The 22,486-nt window shown below is 39.2% G+C and overlaps 2 protein-coding genes across 2 annotated transcripts in view; both read right to left on the bottom strand.

Annotated features, from left to right (window-relative positions):
- nkd1 (NKD inhibitor of WNT signaling pathway 1) overlaps nucleotides 1-3,038 on the bottom strand; it is a 31,068-nt gene extending 28,030 nt beyond the window's left edge. Inside the window, exons 1-3 of the mRNA XM_061045748.1 lie at nucleotides 2,861-3,038; nucleotides 2,726-2,758; nucleotides 2,372-2,511 (exon numbers count right to left, since the gene is read on the bottom strand). Coding sequence (XP_060901731.1) covers nucleotides 2,372-2,511; nucleotides 2,726-2,758; nucleotides 2,861-2,885 — 198 coding nt within the window. The 5' untranslated portion in view covers nucleotides 2,886-3,038. The remainder of the gene's footprint in view (nucleotides 1-2,371; nucleotides 2,512-2,725; nucleotides 2,759-2,860) is intronic.
- The window catches only part of adcy7 (adenylate cyclase 7), a 570,666-nt gene that overhangs the window by 446,590 nt on the left and 101,590 nt on the right, over nucleotides 1-22,486 (bottom strand). The gene's annotated exons all lie outside the window — the stretch shown is intronic.

Genomic DNA, 22,486 nt, shown 5'->3' with positions numbered 1-22,486 from the left:
CCTGACCCGTCGGCTCAGATCATCAGGTGAAGATTTTTTGGCTGACCAAGAATTAGATCAAAGTCCAGATAGGGAGCCTTTAGGGCGCGGTTACATCCGTACCGTGCCGTACTCAAGCACAATTTTAAGTTGCGCACATGATTTATTATTTGATTTCTAAATCCAGTTTATGATTGTGGAAACTGTTAATTCTTGGATTTCAATGCTTTACCCAAGTGTAAAAAAATCATTGAGCTTACCTGTAACTAAATGTGTTTAAAAATAACATAAGTATTGCTAATAAACAGAGGACATTCGATTGTTGTAATGTCTAAAGCTACATTTGTGTATTTCAGTATTTTTCTGACTTCTGTGATTTGCTTTCAGCTATTTAAAACCGCAACACTCGAAATAACAAAGCAATACGTAAACAAACGGCTACAACTTGAAAAAAATATGAACGTTTTTGTATTTACTGTTTAATCACAACACAAAAGGGAAAAGTACTCAAATAAATATTGATGATGGAAAACACCTTTCTTCTTTAATTCATTTTCCCTCTGAGCTATAAGAGCCATCAGGCACCCGGACTTGAATTATTTATACAACCTGAGCTCAACATAACTGCCCATTTTTCAAGAACATCAAACCCATTCGTCAGGCACTCCAGTGAACTGTGCCATGAACTAAACACACCAATGTTGTTAGGGAAAGCACATGGATTTTTCCAGGAACAAGTAGGTAGTGTTTGTTTTTGTGGTAACAATGTATAGTAATTACATGGTATAGTGTGGTTTCAAATGCTTAAATTGCCTGAAGGCTACAAACCCGACTGCACACATAAGCAGCCATGTAAGAAGCATGGCTTTAGCAGTTGACACACTCAATAACTTAATAAAATAAACAGTGTCTCAGGTTTTTCACATAGAACCAATCACGCCCAAAAAAACACCCAAAGAACAAAGCCTGCAGTCGGTTGGATCCTGTTACTTTATAACTGAGTTTATTGATACTTTGGGCTCGTGTCAGGATTAGAAACTTTGAAACCATGTGGGTGCAACATGTTAAGCAAGTTTTAACCTCCCGACACTCAACCACACTCGACCGCTTGCATGTCACTTCAGGATGCCAGATTCACAAAAGGACCAGCCTCCCTCTTTTAACTAACCCATGACTGCTCTTCAGGAAAGCAAAGCTGTGTAGAAAAAAACCTCCTGCACAAAACAAAGCAATGATAGATTTAAGACAAGACTCAAGGGGAAATCGATAGATATTTCAGCTGCCGAACATCCTGAAGTTTGAGATTTGTCTTTTCCTGCCAATATGTAAAAAAAAAAAAAGGTTTCACAGCAGCAACAATCCAATTTATATGTGCAGTTATGAAGTAAATTAAGTAGGATATAGCATAATTTAAATGGTTATGTTTTCATAAACAGCAAATGAGTACGCTGTTTTTAAGCCGGCTGTGTATTTTACCACACAGCTACTTGCTGATGAAAATGGGATTCTTTCAAAACGTTAAGATACTAAAGGAACTGTCAAATATCTTTCAATAAATGTCTGCCACCCCGTATCACCACATAGTGTAACAGTAGCTAGCTGCTTTATTGTTCAAATGCAAGCAATCCTAACTTCTAGGCTGTGTTCAATAGATGCATTTCTGTTCGAAGTGTCTGGCTTGTGGGTGGAAGAAGTGATTTTCCTTTTGTCTTGATGGGCTCCAGTTCCTCAAACATGCTGCCTTTGAGAAAGGCATCGCTAACCAAAGAGGCTTAAAGCTCCTGTGAAGCAATTCCAAAGGATATTTTCTTCACTTGACAACAACAGCACAGTGTTTACAGCAATGCCAAAATACAGAACAAGCATGACCTCCAACATTTCTCCCCAGCATTTACAATGCACACTTGTCACCAGACTGTCACAATTCGCTTTCAACTCAGGCTTGATCTATGGTTACCTAAAAATAACACCCTCGGATCAGTGCATAGGATAATACAAACATTTGTTCTCTAGATGGAGGGGGGGGGGACCGGAGTGTTCAAATACATTGTTTCTTTTCAAGAGTGCCAGCTTGTGCTTTTGAAGTTCCGTGTTCCTTTTCAACTTTGATTATGAGGCTGGTTGGCAGAATGGCAGATATTTTAGTGAGTGAAAGAAGCAAAAAATAACACACCAAGTGCAAAAGTTATGAAAAGACACTTTCCACGCCATGTGTGGTGCAAGTAGGCTATTTCTACACGCAGCCTTCACAAAGTTTGTCAAGACTTTGAGTGCATAAGACAGAAAAGGGGGCATCTGACAGGGTAGAGGTGGAAGAGCCGCCTAAAACCTTGTCTTAATTACGTCAGAGCATTTGATGAATATTACTCATGGGCCACAGTTTGGTACTCACCCGCGCAGTCAAACCGCAGTTGTTCTTGTGGTGACAGTCCGGTTGCCCGAGGCGCGAGCTCGTGCAGTAGTATTTCTGCTTCACGAGCCAGTCGTCGATTCCCTTTCTCGCCAAACAGGCATTGACTACAAAACTGTCGCCTAAGATAAAATAAAAACGCATATAAGTATCTGCAAAGTCAATATTCTAGCGCTACAAGCATGTTTCCCAGAAGCTGTCCATGTTCAAAGAGTCCGACTCGGCGATATAATGTTGCTTTAATGAGCCGAGAGTCAGAAAACTGCTGGCTGTTCCAAAAACAGTACGAAATATAACACTTTTTATAAGTCAACAAATAACATAAAGCGCGCTTACCTTCCGGGCTCTCCCTTGGTTTACAAATTGCGGCTTGGGAAAAGAAAGTCAGAAGACAATGAAGACTGTTACTCGAAAGTATCGCAGCACCACAAGAGCTATAGCTGTGATTTTCTCGGGAATAAGAGTCCTTACCATGTTTCGAGTGCAGTTTACCCATTTCTATGCATCGAGTTTGTGTTGAAAACCATCAGAGGGAATATAATCCAAAGGTGAAAGGGGAACGGGCTACGATATCCAGACAGAAGAGCGTCCGTGGAGACGAGAGTAGACTGCGCCCAGGAGGTTACGGGACCGTATGACTGAGGAGCCAAAGCAGCCTTTGATCCAGAGCTACACCACCGAAAAGAAACACACAGGACGTATACCACTTCCTGTCAATGCTTTCACAATAAAACATCATCGAGGAGACACTGGCTTTGCAGGAAAGAAAGATATGAATAGCATACTTTCAGATTTGTAACGATTAGTTGAGTGAGTAATTAATGGAAATAAAATGTATTAGGCTACATATTTATTTTTAAATCATTAGCATTAAACTTCATCAATAGGCCTACTTTCAAAGAGCTAACAGTTTTGGACAGAGATAAGCTTTTAGAAAAACATGTCTTTGGTTTCTGGAAATTTGAAGAGTATTTTAAGACTATAAAAAACGATTGAAGTCTTCCTCAGATTTACACCAGAAATAAATAGGCTACCATGCACCATAAGAACAATTTAAACTTTTATCCTGAATATGAATAGGATGGGATATCCGGTGTTATCTGTTTTTAATGTCAGACTTGACGCACCTCGCTCAGCTTTCCCCCTCCTCGTGTCTCCTGTCTCTTGACTTCAAAGAGTTGAGGAGGCGTCAAGAAAAAAGATCAGGATTTTCACCTGACAAAACAGCAGCGCAGTGCAGTTTTGTCATAGGCCTAAATGAGGTCTGGGAGCTTCCTGCAGCAGTGGTCACGGTCAGGCAGGTTGACGGGTCAACCGTGATTTCTCAAATAAGTCCAACCATACCATGACCATGAAGTCTGTAACATTTTCGAGACAGTAGAACTACTGACACAAAAGTGGCAAATATCTACCCATAGTGGTTCAAGACTGATCATCTATGAGTGGCCCAAATACATCACGTGAACATTCACATAGTATTAGCAAGCAGGACAGGGCTATCTTTAACATTATTTAAAATGACACTCTTGATGGATCGTGCCAGCATCAAAGAAGCCAAAATTACTCTTTCAATAATCTTTTGACTTCTTTAGTTGTTCTTTTAAGCAATTCTCAATTGTCTAAACAGATTAGCTTCCTGGAAACCGAATCATATCATGTTGGGTTCTCTGGTTATTTTGAAGCCTGTATAATTACAGAAGTCTCTCTGTCATGTGGCTCCATGTTACTTAAATACATAGACACAGCATAGGAGGACAGATCATTTGTTAATGTTCATAGATTCTTACCACATGAAATATCACTGTAGGGTCTAAAATATAATCATGTATAAACATAGCCTACTTTTTTGCAATCTTTAACCTGTGACTGGTGAACGGTCCCAGATCAGCAACATAACTATTTCACTGTAATGCAGCAATAAAAAAACAACAAGAAAATGACTTTAAGATTTTTGCCTAATCTGAAGTTGGGTTTTTTTTTTTTAGCTCAAGACGTCTAATCAATTACCTAAGAATAAAGAGGCCTTGATAGAATATAATCAGGGTGTATAATCATGTGTTACACATTGAAGGCATCTCCAAAATCCTTAACACCTAAATACATCAACGTTTCATATACAGGTGTTTAATCACAACAGTAAACTGAAGGTTGTTGTTTGCACTATTTGACCAAGTGAGAGGTATAGATTTATGTGTTAATATTGAAAATGTGCCATGTTTTAGCTGTGCTGGATGTCTAATGTTAGAGAATAACTCATCACTGATCATATCTGTGTCTTGGTGTTTTTCCTGTTTAAATCTAAAAATAGCAGGTTGATATATTAGGAGAGGGTTTTTTTTTTTCAATTTCAAAAGATAATCTTAACACTTAACATATGTAAAAGCAAATTGACTTGCTGAAGCTCTAAATGTGCAGTTAATTTTGCAGGCCTGTTTTTCCAGCCATGTGTTGTACTTGCCACATGTGCAGTACCACATTTAATAAATGCCAGTTCCTGTGCTAAAGGCCTGGCATGAAACCGTTGAAGCAACTCATGTGAGAAGTTATGTACTGGCTCTGTCAGGTTTCACTCGCTGAAATCACCATGCAGGAAATACGGAGGCAATATACATAATTTGTCTGTGTTGTGCTTCTAATGTTCTTCTAATATATTAATACATTATATTAATATAAAAACAAATGTAACTGTGTTTGTATTGAAACTGTTTGGGTCCTTTCTCTGGGTTAATGGTGTTTTGGAGAGCATTGCAAAATAGTGTCCACTGTTGAGTTGGTCCATGGCAGAAGCAAGCGAGAATGTTGAGTTAAATTGGAGACATAATTGACTGTAATCGTTTTTTGTATCCTACAATTTGGCCTTCTGGCAGTGAGAATTAAATGAACGTGGCCCTTGCTGTGACCAAAGTTGCCCATCCCTGATATAGAGCCAACAGTGTAGGACTTGAATACACCAACTTCCTACATCAGAGTTTCTACATATAGCTAAGCAGAAAATTGCCTAAGGGCTTGTGCAAGTTTATCAGTGTGGATGATTTCTGCAGACGTCAAGATCAAAAATTTATTCTGACCCCAATTTTTCAGGGAAGGTTTTTTTCCACATCTTTGGGCATGGGACAGTCTGGACACATGCTTCTGATGCAGCACTCCAGACGCATTTTTCTTCTAAACAGCAGTTTCCGCATCCTGACCCTATCATCACATGTTGTACCAAGAGGAATCAGGCCCCCCTTTGAACTAGTCTGCCACAGACACACAGATGAGCTTGTTATTAGAGAAACTCACGAATTTGCTGGGAAAGAAGGGCCTGTCCCTGTGACACACTTCCTGTCCTTTGAAGAGGCCAACGGAGAGATGGCTTTGCAGGCCTTATTTCCAAACCTCGCCTTTGATGCCTGCGAGAGAGGAGGTGGCGGGGGTGTAAAGCCAAATTTCCATCCCATTGGTGTGAACCCCCAAACCGCCAATCAATCCCCCGTATTTAGCGTGACAGTTCATCAACTCAGAGAACAAATTAAGTAAATATTCACCTCTCTTATTACTACATTTTTCAAATGTAATAGAAACCAGTCACCTGATGTCTGTTATTTTTCTTCTTCATGGTGCAAAAGCTTCATCGAACAAAAGGCACCTGCTTGATTGATGTAGGTATTTATTGACCTGGGGGAGCTCTCCCCTTAGTGGCCGACTCAAGCTCATTCCAACATAAAAATGGCATTCACCTCGGAAACAGGCATAATGGGGGGCATTCAGACGACCAGATTCAGGGGGGATCTAATGGTTTGTCTGTGTTTACGTCCTTGTAACAATGTTAGGGGCCTGATGCCTGGAGAGCCTACAGGAGGGAATGCTGCCTGGTGGTGAGGAGGGGGATGTGAAGCATATAGAAGGAGAGAGGAGCAGCTGCTGGGCGCTTAAAGCTCAAACATGTGACTGCTGCTTTTATCTAGAAGAACAAAAGGGCATAGATGTTGTAAAGGGCAGAAGACAATCGTGACTGAAGTACAGTGTCGATTCCTGCAGTGGCGGTGACTCAGCCTATTGTGGTGGCCCAGCGTGCGATGTGTCAGGGAAAGGGTCCGCAGGGAAGGAAAGACAGCCTGGCATGCGCTCGCCATTCTGCACACTGGACACAATAGAAATAACCTCATAACTTTATTTACAACAATAAGCACGATTTAATGAACGCTGCTTTAGATGCTCAGTGGAGTAAAATGAAATTTTGTAGCAGACACAAACGCACAATGCTATTATGTACTTGTGCAAACTGGCAGGTGGCAGCTTCTTCCTTCATTTGATGCCCTACAACACCATTTACATTCTCATTTTAAATAGTAGTGTGTAAAGACAATCATTTGACTTTTTAAGTTGTCAACATTCGTCTGCACAATACCCAGTCCTTAAAATGATGGGTTGAGTGTGTCTAAAATAGTAACGTTTCAATCAATTTGAGTTAATTATTATTTTGGAAAAGCCCCAAAACTTTAGTTCAAAGAGCAACTGTATCATCATCTATCACCATTTAGTTATATAGGTGACTAAAATACTACCATAACAGTTATTAAAAAGACTAGAGTGGCTAATTAAGAGTAAGACTGAACAGAGCAAGTCATCTGAGGTAAATTAACACATGCTCTTGGTCAGATTTCTGAATGACTAGTCATTTTTCTAATGTCAAAAAGGCTCAACATTAAGGCCTGTATAATCAACACTTTCAGCTTCTTTACTCCTTTTTGGTATCTGCACTCGACACTGGATGCTTTTTTGAAGCGGTGGGGGTGTAGCCCCATCCAGAACGAGGACACAATTAGTGTATTCAGCCGAAAACAGTGGGGTTCCCCCTTTGATGTGAGGATCAAATGAAGGAGCTGTGTGTTTTTGTCCAAAATGACAGGCTTGCCAGGTTTACTAATGGGTAGCTAATAGAAAGAGAGGTTTATGATGCTCATTAATTACACAGTCTGTCATATGTTGGAAGAGTAGAATAAAGAAGGTAAAGAAAAACAGAGTGGGGTGCAGCAGAGGGACCAGAGGGACGAGAATGAGGATGGTGTTAAAAAGATGGACAGGTTTACTCTGAAAAGGGAGAATTGGAAATGAAAGTGAAAAGCAGCAAAGGAGAATAGATCGGCGAAAAACCTGACTTGATAAAAAAGCAAAAGAGAGAGAGAAGAAGACGAAAAAAGGAACAGGAGGAGAAAAAATAATCCTTTCCCAAGATAAGAGCAGCCACCAAGACAGTAGCTTCAAAGAGCAGGAGACAGTCTCATGGGAGCGTGCCATAAATCTTTTCCTCATCTTCAGAGGATAATTCCGTCCCTGATCCGAACACACCCAAGATCTCAGCACCCACCACTCTGCAGGTGTCTGAGGCCCGGTGACCCCTGGGGAGACGTGCACACTTCCAAGCAGCGCTGCTACTTTGAACTGCTTGGACTCATGTCGAGCGGCGATGGTGATCTTCACATAAGGTGCAAATGCGAATAGTTAATGAAGAGAGAAGCAGAAAATCAGAGCCTGTCACTCCCACCACGGGGAAGACTAGTGATCTCTGCTATCAGCTTCAACCAGCACAACTCCTGTGGACCCTCTGTGGACCCAGTGTGTCATTTCAACCTGAGCCACGAACAAAGCCCTTGCCATCAGTAGCCTATCTTTTGTGACAGACTGGAGGTGTGACCTGTGGGATGTTGCAAGTGGATGTAGCGATGAGTTTAGGGTAAATGAGGCTGTCATTAACACTGAGCCAGTCCAGTGACCTGTGAGGGACTAGGCTGCTTGTCCCCATAGGGCCGGGCACCAGTGGGGCCACTCAGCCAGACAAGGTTTATTTAGCTAAGCTCTGAGTCTCCCACACATAGAGGCCCGCACTGCCGAGGAATTCATTATCTGGGGCCGTTAACGGGCCACTGATGTTTTGAATAGTTTTGGCAGGCTTTGAAATTGCACTCTCTGCTTGGGTTCAATAGCGGAAGCAAATATCAAATTGCACTGCGTGCTATATTATGTTCAGGCCATTTCGCTCGAGACCCAAGGCTGGGGTCCACACAGAAAAACAATGGCAGGCTATTACCAAAATATTTAGCTTCACTTTCTGCAGCCTGTTTCAGAATAACACAGCCATGGACTGGCCCATTGAGCTCTTCGAGGCTCTCGTTGCAGTACGGCTTCCTGTCCACAAACCTGTGACCTTTCCCCTACAGATGCAAGGGAAAACAAGCAGCTACATTTCTTTTTTTGAAGAGGAATATATTTCTTTGGGGATATACTGTATCATACCATCTTTAGCATCATGAAATTGGTGATGTCATTCATTATTTTCTTTAAATGGGTAAAAGTTGGTTATTTTTTTATTAGTATCTTAGTTATTTAAGGTTTGATTCAAACATGTTTTTTGTTCAACCTGCATGGTTAAAGTACAGTTACTAAAATAGACATTTAAGGTAAAAGATCAAGGACATAGAGAATGCATTTTTTAAAATAGTCAAGATGGATTGGTGTGTCTCAACCATACTGTGGAAGACTGAGTGACGTCAGCCATTGGTTACTACAGGGGACTTTTGAAGCCAGTTAATGGTGGTGACCATATTGTAAATGCTATCTCAACCTATCTTCCGTTCAACTTAACAACAAGCAAAGAGTTGAAGCTAAGGCTGGTCTTTAGCCCCCTTACAAACAAGGACATCGTGCCTGCCTGTCAGTCAGATCCGCCACACACTTTGTTGTAAATAACCCTTATCCTTCATAAGTGTACATGCACAAACAGGTCCAAACACTGGTTATTCAAAAGAACAACACAAAAGAATACAACAGCCTGAAAACCATACAAATATTTGATATGGTAACTTATTCTAAGAAAGGCTAGAAGAAGAAAGTTCCATGTTTGGACTTTATGACTGAGTGGACATACAGAGTAAATAAATAGACACATACAGGTGTGTGCATCTTCATGTGTTAAGAGCAGGAGACATTTAAATTGTTGCTGTCATGTCCAACTTACATTTGAAGTATTTTTTTACATTATTTTTATTGCAATTTATGGTTTTATTTAAATTCAACTACTGTTTGTATACATTTTTATAGGTAAATATATATCTTAGAAGAAAACAAAGAAAAGGTGCAGGAATGAAAAATTGTATGTGACATTTAATTAAATGTAATTACTGAATTAATGAATGTAACACTATTCTTTTTTACAGCAAAACAAATAGTTGTAATTTACTGATTAAAAAAATGACAGGCTGATGCATGAACTGAACTTCCTCAACTTAAAAATACATCATATGCAGCTCCGTCTGAGTCGGACTTCAATTAAGAGCATTTCACACTATTTCACTTAAAACAGAATTTTACAAAGCATATCATTTAACCAGACAAAAGCTACAGAATACTGTCAGCAGAAGCAGGCATGCCTCGAGCACCATTGTCAAGCAAGTACCTAAAATAATTTTTCCACAACAACAAAACACTTCTGAGTGGGCTCTAAACCTCCCCCACAGACCTCTGCCTGAAGGTGCTTGGCAAAGAAGCAGGGAGAGTTCAGAAAAAAAGCAATAAACGTGGCACTAATTCTTTATTGGCTGGTTTTTGCATCTATAAAATGTTTCAGCAACTATACGTTATAATGAACAAATAAAGCATATTGAAACCCTTTATAATGCAATTTCTGGCATAATCCAACATTGTGTAAACTTACACATTTAAGTATCAGTCAAACTTCTAATGACTAACACAGTTAGATATTTCATCTCCTTGCAGGATTCTTTGGACTGGATTTATGGACTTTTTATTTGCTGAGGCACCAGAACCAACAGCAATGGCAAGCTTCATTCGAGCCTCTTTTCCTGCTACACCCACTCTCTGGCTCCTGTTCTTGTACTGGACAGAATGTTTGTTCTAACATTACCTTTATGAAAACAACACAATAGACATATGCACTGATTTGCTTCCCAGCCAATACAAAAGTTCTAGAGGAAAGCCTGTGTCTTCAACAATTCTATGGGCTCTGTGACCCAGAAAACCAATGCTTTGAGCTAAATGCTAGCATGCAAGCAGATATAGCATCATCATCATCAATAAAATGCTGACATTTAATAATTGGGTCCAAACAAAAATGAAAGCTGAGGATGTTGGTAATGGAGTTAGATTCGCAAAAATACTTAGCAAGTATTGGACTAAGATATACGTTTCCCGTATAACACTGTGAAAAGATCACAAAGCTTGTCAAGATTCTTGCTGCAAAAGACATAAATCAAAATGTATTAAAAATCCACAAATCCAGTTTATTTCCAATGTACTTCATAGTAGTCAGTTCACATAAACCTGGCCTTGATCAGATATGGTTTGGTGATAGTTGCAAAAATCATATACGTATACAAGACCAGAAGCTCATTACCGTATGTTGTGGTTTTGTTGATTTAAAGAAGCTAGCCATCTTTAGGTGTCTTAAGCAATCTCTAAAATGCCCTTCATTGCATATCACATTAAAAGAGTTATTGTCAGACAGAGATAAGCCAGTGACTGGTTTATGTGTCAATTTGGGATTGAGTGCACCAGCTGAGTATACACCTGGCGTAACCTGGCGTAACCTTGCATCCGACTTAGAGCTGAAACTTACAAACAACTTAAAGGCATACCCTGTGCACCAGTTGGACTTTAGCACTTTCTAAGCTATAACGCCTGTAAGGTATAACGCCTAGAAAGGAGCAGGTGTAAGTTAGAAAGTCCGACTTGTATCCATTGTAACACAAACTTAGCAAGTAGTGTTACAGGGCGACCCCTTACCCTCTAGAGTAAGGTATGCTCATGCATGCACTGATGTTACACAGCCACTCAAGCATCAAGCTGACTGAGAGAAATGTGTTAATGTTAGCTTAGCATGACTAGCAAGAACTACTCAAAGTGAATGCCTTCTGAAAAACTTTAAATACATTATCATGAAAAATAATTTCACATTTCAATAGAGAACACACAGGCTATTTTTACATTTTAAAATGGTATTCATTGTTTCACTTGTCAAATATCGCCATATAGAAATAGAATTGCCAAAGGTTAATCAACTTTTGCATCTTTTGTTAACTTTCAAATAGCATTGGATTGGATTAATAGAGATTTGCTTGCATCTAAACTTCTGGAAGCGGGGGTGAACGGTAGATTCTATCGCAATCCAGAGCCTGAATAGTTGGCCAGTTGCCAGTTCTAATTTTGTCCCAAAAGCCGGGACAAGGAGACAAGATGGTCTGTTTAATTAGTGTTTATTTTGTGTTCGTTCTCTTCTTTTGTTCCATGACAATAATTAGACCTATGCACTTTGACGTACAGTATGCGCATGCGGACTGGACATATAAATATGTGTAAATAATATATGTATGACACAATAATGAGATAAAAACAAACTATATCATTGTTAGTCACCTGTTGATCCACACACAGCCTTGCTTGCACTCCACAAAACCAGGAACTGACATGTAGAATTTAAGCCTGCCATTGGCTTATTAGGAGGTGTGCCAAGTAGAGAGATGCAGGAGTTTTTAGGTCGCTGAGATTCAAAATGTACTTTCTGGTATGTGTTTAGCCATTTTGAAGATGTTTGTGTTGTTTGCAGTACAGATAATACAAGGGCCCAGAGTGGCATTGTGTAGAGCTCAGTCTCTTACTTTGTTTTTAACTGTTTGCATTTTATTATTTCCATTTTCTTTCAAGTATTTTTTTTTCTCCAGGCCTGCACTGTTGATATTGCTGCACTTGATTTTTTTCACTTAATATAAATTCACCTTACATGTGTAAAAACAATATTGTCAGAGCATTTCAGTGAAATGAAGATTTTCAAAACTTTAACATTGTTTACACATTCCACTACTATCCGGCAGAGAGATGGTTGTGTTACAGATTGTGCAATTAACAGTAACACACATGGACTGTGTCCTCCACAGGAGGAAACTGCTGCTTCCTCCAGGCGCTGATCAAACACTATTCGACAATCTGACTTTTTATAACTCGTTCCACATATGTCTGTCTCCAAAGGGTTTGTGTGTATACTGTGCAAAAACAACACATCTTCCATTCAGAGCTGCTAAAGCTGGCTGGACCTCACAGTGCATATGCTTTGCAAAGAAATTGCTCTCTTTTCTTCAAAATGGTGACCAAGGTCAGCTTGTTTGTCTTCAAATAGACCTCCATCAAAGACACTGAATTCTGCCTGTGGAAGTGAATGACCATCCACAAACTCCTTTCATCATGAGAGGGGCAGCACCTTCCGGGTTCTATTGCAGTGTGAAACTGCAAAGTGCAGGACTTAAACTGGTGCTCCTGAAGAGATGGATCAAAATTCAAGAGGACATGATTAAAAAATGATCAAATGAAACAAGTTTGCTGAAAAAACTTTAAAATGTTTAAGCGGAAATCACCATGCAACCTCATTATTTCAAAAGCTTCTGTAAAATGAGAACAGTTCCTACGAGCATAAAAGCAGTTATGTCTCACAGTGTTTAATGTCTCTACTCATTAAGTAGTACGAAGGATGCACAGGGATGTCCAGCTCGTTGATTGTTGGTGTGGCTGTGAGAGGGCCCTCAGCTGAGAAGAGGGTGCAGTCATCCAGTGATGCGTTACGTGAGATGCTTTACAAACAGTGGGTGAAGTGACCCCTGAAGCCGGGTCACCGCACGATGCCCCAATGTCCAGCAAGGCCCCACCCACTCCTGCTAGAGGGGGCAGTTGGCTCTCACAATAAGACAATTCATCTCTGTAATGAAGTCGTGTTCCCAGAGAGAGAAAAGCTGGCTGGATGGCCGGTTGTCCAACGACTGGCTCTAACGGTGGGGGTAGGGGGCGGGGGTGAAGGTGAAGGTAAGGGGATAGTGTTTGGAAGCTCTATAGAGGCCAGTGATGAGGTAAAGCCCTTTGTTGCCGACTGGTACAAGGAGGACATTTGGAGTGCAATAGGAAGTGGATCCAGTGACTATTTAACATTAACAAGATGATTTCTGAGAATAGTTTAATATAAATAAACTGACTTTAGTTGACATATTAACCCGTTTAATTTACTGTACATAAAACACTTGGCATTGCTGATTATACAAGCTGCATTGAAAAAGGGACACTGCTTGTCTGTTGTTCCTGCAAGAACATAGAGGTTCATGCAGTTCAGCTTTTGAATTTATTTGTGGTTAGCCATGTTAGCTCTTGCAGTTGATGCCAGCAATGATACCTATTCTGTTGAGTACTATATAAGGTTAAACTTGTCCAGTTCAGCAGAGAACACAATCAATACAGAACCTTTTGTTTAATGCAGTTTAATGCATTTTACAAAGGGCTTGCTGCTGTGTTGGGCCCTGAAATTAACCCTTTTTCTCGGTGCTCAACTATTTTATATGCAGCTCTTGTTTGTTTTAGCAGCATGTTGTTATCACCTATTGCCTACTTTTTTTTAATGCATCCGACTTCACACATTATTGTTATTGTTGTCATTTGCAAATTTTTCAATTTCTGTTTTTCAGAAAACTAACCAAGTTAAAAGTGGTTTATGACATAGCTTTCAGTGCTCCACAGAAACCCCCTGCCCAGAATGTATGGATGCTCATTTTCAACTCAACCAACTTAGTATTCAACATGAATTTAAGGAACACTTCTTATTTTCAAACCGTTTTTACAAATTAAAAGTAGCTTGAAGGTTCAATTTAACGTTAATATACCTGTTTCTTAGATAGATTGGGAGGATTTTGTATCTTGAGCAAAGCCATGTGCACTATGAGTGTTTCTGTGTTTTGTGAGAGGCAACACGACAGTCTCACTTTGCATGTTGGGAAACATCTGGCAAGCCAATGTGTCGCAACACAAGCTCTCACTGCAAGATTCCCAATGTCAGTGGCCTTTACAATCACCTGTTAAAACATTGTGTGTGCCAACGACTTGGTACATACTCATATTACTAAAGTGACTGTGCTGATACATCACACTTTCATTGGATGTGGTTTACATATTTCAATGTGTTCAGCTAGAAGCATCATATAGACTGTGAATACAGTATGACCGACTTTATGACAGACAGAGAGTGGGATAGGAAAACAGTGCAGTGTTGCACATGCACCTTAACCATCTGCAGGCAACCATTCATACACCACACAGATTTAACAAGGTATTTTGAGCTTAATAATACAATCTTTGTTAGTGTGCCAGGATGTAAAGACTAATACCGGGCTTCACTGCGCAATTGTATAAATGAGGTGGAAACCTTTTCATCTCACACTGTATGAGTGGATCGTTTCCAATGCACAACCAAAGCTCTCAGTGCCTCTCTAAACAGTCCAATTGTCAAGCAAAACCTGAGTCTTCACACTCTACGTGTTAAAACGGGACAGATCTTATTGTAAGTAAGTTTTCTTAGAAAACGCACAGACGGAAGTTGAAGTCAGCTCTGTATTTTTCAGTTGTCTGATATGCATGGCTGAAATACAAACCCCTTCAAAAACACCTTTGCTCTCTCACACGATCACAATCTCAGCATCACCAACAAACACAAGCTTACTGGCAAGCTAAATCAAAATGTAAAGAATATCCCCTGGTAACTTGAGGTCCTCAGATATTTCCTGCCAACATTTCTCTCTGGAGCTGCAACTGACGAGTATTACAAATTAATTTTCAATAATAATATTTGTACATCAAATAGCTAGAAAAAAAAAAGGTCCAGTATTCACTATGATACTGGTCACATTTCATGACCACAAAACACCAAGAGAGGGCCTTTAATGGTATCCATGTTGTTTCTGTTCTACTGTATCTGCCTCTGATGTATTATGACTGCTAGTGGAGCCCTGACCTTAAAATGGTCCTGCTACCTTATCCGAGATTAGATATGTTTTCTGAGTACAAAGTACAAATCTCCTTCCATCTATCAAAAGCAGAAATGCTTTTGAAAATGGAGAAATGTGCTCAGGATAAATCTGTGAGTATAAAAAGATTGTTGACTCTGAACCTAAATCAGCAATATAAAGGAGGAGTCCTTTTTTGTTGTTTCATTTTTGACCTGTTTGGATTGTATCCCCTCGTATACTATTTACAGCCTGAAGTTCAAACAGAAGTCTGTGAGACTGTTTGGTTTAGTCCATAAAAAAATCAGTGGGACCATATTTTCGTAGTCCAGTTCAGTCTTAATGAGTAACTACAAATCAAAACATTGCTTTCTATGTCAGAACACCCCACAGTTTCACTGGCATAGTACTGCCTCATAAAAGATTCCTCTAAACCCTGCTGATGCTGTAATTTCCAGAAAATTGTCATCAGATGATCATACACAAATTCACACCTTGCTAGACCCTAAGGCTGTGAGCCTCGTCACTGGTTTGTTTTCTCGAGGTCTCGGATTGGTCCTCTCAGTTTCATAACAGTTTGAAGTCCTCTCATGGAGGCAGAAGACTGCGAAGCTGTAATTGGGAGCAGATGAGGAGGCCCCTGCGTGCCTCCATGGTGATGTCAGCCTTAGTGAGGGAAAAGCAATGGTGGGATAGGGGTGGGGGGTATGTGGTGAGCCAGAAAGTGTGAGAGGAAGTCGACTCTGCAATTATACAGGTGGGCAGAAGAGCTCACACATATGTCATTAAAAAAAAAAGAATGGGCATTTTAAAAAAACCTGATAAATGATAGCCTGTTTATCTCATTCCTGAAACAAAAGAAACGCATCACTGTAATTCAAAATGTGTTTATACTCGACCAAATGATTTCACCATGCATTATCAAATCAAAAGCGCCGTGTGAAGCCATTTTTTATTTGAATCACAAGTGTGGCGTTTTTTGTTTTGCTCCACTTGTTGAGATTCCGTGATCTGAAATGTAAATTCGTTAAGCACTTTGCTCTTATCCTGGTACACACAAACTGTGCCCACCTAGTGCTGCCCTGACCCATTTCACTGCATGCAGGACATTTGCATGAAAGGAATGAAACCCGATGCCAAAATAAGCATCAATTAAAGCTGTCAAACACCACCAAAAACAGCTGCAGCTTTGAACAGCACGACCAGCAGGCTTCAAAAGCGAGCCGTCTTTAAAGGACTGCCTTGCATGTACGAAAGGCCAGGCTGAAATTAGCAAGGCCAAGGTTAAAACAGGAATTACCTCTGCTAATGAACCAAGGCAAGATGATTTCCCCTGTACAGAAGAAATTCTCTATATCATTTAGCAGATAAATAGATAGATAGATAGATAGATAGATAGATAGATAGATAGATAGATAGATAGATAGATAGATAGATAGATAGATAGATAGATAGGAGACACAACAGATACATTTCAAAATGTACTGGCAGTTTTCAATGAAAGCGGTGAACAGGTTTCTTTGCAGAGAGAAACGGTAACATTCTGTTTTCTTTTTGCAGTGAGAGTATAAAAGTAAGCACCGCAGGTTCAGTACAGCTAAATGCAGCACTGACAGAGCAAACAGGTCCTTAGGAAGAGCGAAAACTGAACAGGTATTTGTTCCCTGCAGGAAGAGCGGCAGTGATTTGTCAATACAGTGTTCCTGTCTGATTGTAATCAGTTATGGCTCCTCTCCTCTTGTCCATTTGCTCATACAGAGCTCCCATTGAGTAACTGCCACGACTCATTACTGCTCCAACGCCAAACAACTTTTGCCTGGACTGGCTGGACGTGGTTGTTCCAGAGATCTGTCTTCTCCTCCATAAAGCTGAAACTGCTAATGAGAGAAATATGAAATAACTTTTGAATCATTACAAGGATGCAATCCAGAAGAGCAAAAAAAGCAAACAGATATTTAAGTTGGACTATGAAAAACGGCTCCGTGCAATGTCTAAAGTTAGATAATAACAAATGATATGCTTACAGTGACAGAGCTGACATGATAATATTTCTGAGGAATGATTTTGACCTTTTTTAACTATAAATTAAAATGTGTTAGCATGAACCATAAACTAAAGTGTTAATTTATTAACATTAGGTTGAAGGGGGAATCATTCTGCTGGGAACATGAATGATTGGGTCAAATTTGAATGCACTGCATTGTCAGAATATCTCAATTACAACCACAAGTGTAAGCCACAGGAGGAAAAGTCAGATGGGCTAAAAATCATCAGGATTCATCATCTGGTTTGAAAAACCTATTTCAAATGTAAGTGTCACCAAATGAAAAGTCTTTATCCTCTGATTCATTCTATTGCCCCAATTAATATTTGTACGAAATGCCTTTGCAACAGTTGTTGACATATTTGGTCTAAAACCAAGTTGTGTTATGAACGGCTACAGCTGTATGATCAGCATTTAACAGTAAGCATGGCTAAAACAGGAGAAATAAATTAAGGATAAACATTGACATTGCATTCATTTGTGCAGACTTGAACAGTATATGCAATATACTTAACCAATCTGTCTTAAGCCCACACCTCTGAATAATGTCTGTTATTTCTTTCTATGTAAATGAAAGCAGACTCCCTGGACTTTACTCTGCAACACATTTTCAATGAAACGTTTACATTGCCACAAATGGAGGTGTTAATGATCACTTTCTTAAGTCCTAAAAGAAACGCCTGATTCTTTGTTGAATTACAGTACACACAGAAAGCAGAGCAAAGGAATGCTTCCAGGCTATTAAGGTAAACACACTTTAGCCTTGCTACACGTAGAAAACCAGCAACATTACCATATTAAAAACGAGTCGGTGAACATCAGGACAGAGGAAATAAAAGCTTTTCTCTGCTTTGATCTGACGTCTTTTGGTGGAATCTTCTCAGCTAAAATGTTACTGTGCCCTCTACATTGCAGATTACCCCTATCCCCCTTCAAAATGTGACTGTTCTAATATGGTCAAGGTAATTTTGACCCACTTAGTCTGCTTTGATCCCAAACCTTTTCTAACAGATCCTCCACATAAAGAGTTCAAAATGATTTTGTTGTTGCCGACCACAGCCTCTATGCAAAGATTCAGAGTCTAAGCTAAAGCTCTTCCAAGCTGCCTGAGTTGCTGACAGCCAGCAGAGTTGAAAGTACTTTTTAATGGTGACGATCAGTGTGAGTGACTGGCTGCTAATGGGTTGCAATCCCTGTTTTTTTTTTTTTTTTTGTAGGGGAAGGGGTTGGTCTCTATCTCATACTTTGGGGGCAGGAACAGTTCTTTATTTCCTTTCAAGAAAACTCTGAGCTTTGCAAATATTCTTGTTTGCTCTTGTATTCCTTGGGCTTTTGCTGAGCTGTGATGTGACTCTCTTTTTTAAAGACTCTCTTGCTCTGATTCTGGCTTCTCTGTTCATAGACGGCAGATCAGTTTGGATTCTTAACGGTACTCCTTAGTCACTGTGAGATGACAGCAGCAAAGCACTGTCACATCGGCGTCACAAAGTAGAAGATATGTGATTAAAGAATCTGATAAGGAGATAGAAACACAAGGGAGTGTTGGGAGACATGTTTACAGACTCTTCAGAAGTGATCTCAGAGCCTCTGTACTTGGAGACCTGTTCCCTGTCAGCACTACTCTCATGTCCAACTTCCTTTATGAATGGTTGATCAGCTCTCCGTCTCAGTTTACTTTTCTTTGTGACAGTAGAGCAAAAGCTTTACACTTCAGCAACTATTTGTATAGCAAATTTGATAACGGTACTGATACCAACTTTAGTATCATGATACTCAATAGTGCAACGATACATGAAACTGAAACCATACTTGTTTGATACTCTATACCTAATGGATCAGAAATGTGATGTCAACGAGGGTAGTTCACATTATTTAACAACCTTGAGTTTAAAAATTACCTTAAAGAAATGTAAGTCAGTTAATATTTATTTCATATTTATCAGGGCAAATTGTTTATTGATATTAATATATTAAGTAGTTTATATTTATTTGGACAAATTCAGTGTACAAAATACATTTTCAAAGATGACTTAAATATCTCATTTTAATTTTCTATATATATGTGTATGTGTGTGTATTAATTGTTGATACCATTTTATAAATTATATATTATGTATTATAGACCTGCCTCGCACAATACTATAAACAGGCCATTTCCACTAAAACGTTGCTCAAGCAACCCAATCACATTTATCCAGGAACATTATGTTCCCTATGGGCACTGTTACATTAGTTTAATTGATAGTGTGATAGTCCCACAGGAGATGTCAGTAGCAAGTTCTGCTTAGAAGAACAGGAAGCAAAGGTAATGTTATGGGTGATTACTCGCTTAAGTTGGTAGCGGACATGTTGTGGCGTAGGCAATGCTTCTCTGTCATGGCTGAGGCTCGCACATTATATGAATGAGTAGCGCATTTCTACTTTACCAAATTTCCCACTTAGCTGATACCATTAAAGTTTCAGGTCATGGACTCTGTTTTTCTGTTGTAGAAACAAGTCCTGCTGAAAGTGTTGCTTTGGCATTTGACTGGAGATTGCATAAGTACAGATGCGCTGCTTGTCCCAGACTAGTATGGGGCCCCTGAGGGCTCACAAACTTAAACCAAAGCAGTGGCCCAAAATGTGCAAAGTTTTAAATGGCAGTAGAAAACTTCCTTAAGACAGCACTCACTCTTGATGCCCTGATTCATGTTGCATGCATTATTGCTTTGAAAACCAAAGTTTGTCAATGAAAGTCAACAAAGAAAAATGAAGGTGGTTCCGATAACGTCCTGAAAACGTTTGGCAATAACGTTCTGAAATCGTTTGGCGATAATGATCTAAAAAAATGTTTGCCGATTAACATTCTGAAAATGTTTGGCGATAACGTTCTGAAAACGTTCTGAAAATGTTTGGGGATAACGTTCTGATAACGTTCTGAAAATGTTTGGGGATAACGTTGTGAAAACATTTAGTGATAATGTTCTGAAAATGTTTGTGGATAACGCTCTGATAACGTTTGGCGATAACGTTCTGAAAACATTTGCCAAAACGTTCTGAAAACATTTGGCCATAACGTTCTTAAATCGTTTGGCCATACCGTTCTGTAAATGTTCTGAAAACTTTTGCCGATAACGTTCTGAAAACGTTCAGCAATAACGTTCTAAAAACGTTAGGGGATTACGTTCTGAAAAGGTTTTGCGATAACATTCTGAAAACTTTTGGCAAAAACGTTCTGAAAACGTTTGGTGATAACGTTCAGAAAATGTTTTGCGATAACGTTTGGTGAGAACGTTTGGCAAAAACGTTCTGAAAACGTTTGGTGATAATGTTCTGAAAACGTTTGCAATAACGTTCTAAAAACGTTCTGAAAATGTTTGGCCATAACGCTCTGAAAACATTTGGCCATAACGTTTGGTAATAATGTTCTAAAAATGTTCTGAAAATATTTGGTGATAACATTTGAAAACGTTTGGCGATAACGTTCTGAAAATGTTCTGAAAACTTTTGGCAAAAACGTTTTGAAGAAGTTTGGCCATAACGTTCTGAAAACTTTCTGAAAACGTTTGGGGTTGACGTTCTGAAAACGTTCTCAAAACATTTGGCAAAAACATTCTGAAAACGTTTGGTGATAACGTTCTGAAAATCTTTAGCGATAATATCCTGAAAACGTTTGGGATTAACGTTCTGAATATGTTTTGCAATAACGTCCTGATAACATTTGGCGATAACGTTCTGTGGACGTTTGGCAAAAATGTTCTGAAAACGTTTGGCAAAAACGTTCTGAAATCATTTGGCCATAATGTTCTGAAAACGTTTGGCCATAACATTCTGTTATCGTTTGGCAAAAACGTTCTGAAATCATTTGGCCATAACATTCTGTTATCGTTTGGCAATAACGTTCTGAGAACATTTGGCAAAAATGTTCTGAAAACGTTTGGAGATAACGTTCTGAAAACGTTTGGCGAATCCTGCCTCTGCCTAACTGTTCTATTGCTTGTCTTGATAGGCTGGCTAAGATCTTTTTAATCTCAGGTTTTTCCTCGTTAAATTAAGGTTAAATAAGAATATGGCTTTACAGACTGGCTGTTTGCCCTAAGTAATTAGCTTATTTAAGATAAACTGAGTTTAAAAAAAACATATATGCTTTGTTGAAGAAATTCACACTGCACAACGTGTGTTTTTATTCTCCTGAAGCGCACTGATCAGCTGGGGTCTATAATGTAACAACTCAACATGAATTTTGATGAGTAGACTGATAATTATGTTGTGAATGGCAATGTATTGTATTATTCTTCGACAGACCAATTTCAAAATGATTTTACTACGGGAAAAATTTAAACAATGGGGGCAGAGCATGTTGGGCGTCAGTAAAAGCCAGTTTCACTGTACAATACGTCTTTTGTTAATACAGCAATTAATCTTTGTTGTCGTCCGATGTCTTAAGATACAGTAGGAACAAATTTGTTTGAATTTACATTTTGTTCCACCACCATACTTTCTCACGTGCTTGTGTGTTGACTCTATAACTTAATGAAATTGATTAAATAAACAAATTAGCTTCATGGTAAATGAGGCTGTTTAACATAATATAAACAATCCCACAATACAAAGACATAGAATGTATACTTCAAATTCATTTATTCCCACTATTCTCAGCTCTGACAAACAGGAACCCATTACGACAACAGCTTGAGTTTTCCCACAGCGCTCCCTGAGAGGGACCGACACTTATTTTCTTGGGAGTGGAATTTATCCCAGCTCTCCATGAGGAGAAAGAACAACTTTAAACTTCCACTCAAAAATGCAAGAAATATGCTTAGAATTCACGTTTTCCCCCTGGGTTAAATTTGCACATTTGTGGCTAATGAAGAACCATTTGTGCTGTTTCACTGTGTTCTCAAATGAAACCCTAATGATAATTGATTCATAGTTCTCTGTGGCAATTACCACAGTTCTTGGGAGAAATGAAAAAGACTGCCAACATGTTCTGCATTAATAGCATAACCTTCATTTGGACACAAAGCAGTATGTGCGAAGTTGTACAACAGGGACTGCTAATTTGCTGATCAAAAAAAATGTGGTGAGTTGCTATAAAGGGATTTATTGGCCTTCATATTCCCATCTGCTTATACCAAGAGAATAGAAACAAAGACCAGACTACTTTATTTTACTGAGGTTGCTCAGTGTTGAAACTCCAAAGACAGACTATTGGAGTGTAAATAAGTGTCCATTTAACATCCCTCGTTCATTCAAAAAGAAAAAAAA

Source organism: Labrus mixtus, chromosome 1 (assembly GCF_963584025.1).
Source record: "Labrus mixtus chromosome 1, fLabMix1.1, whole genome shotgun sequence".
Taxonomy (NCBI): domain Eukaryota; kingdom Metazoa; phylum Chordata; class Actinopteri; order Labriformes; family Labridae; genus Labrus; species Labrus mixtus.
This window is presented reverse-complemented; position numbering and strand designations above follow the sequence as displayed.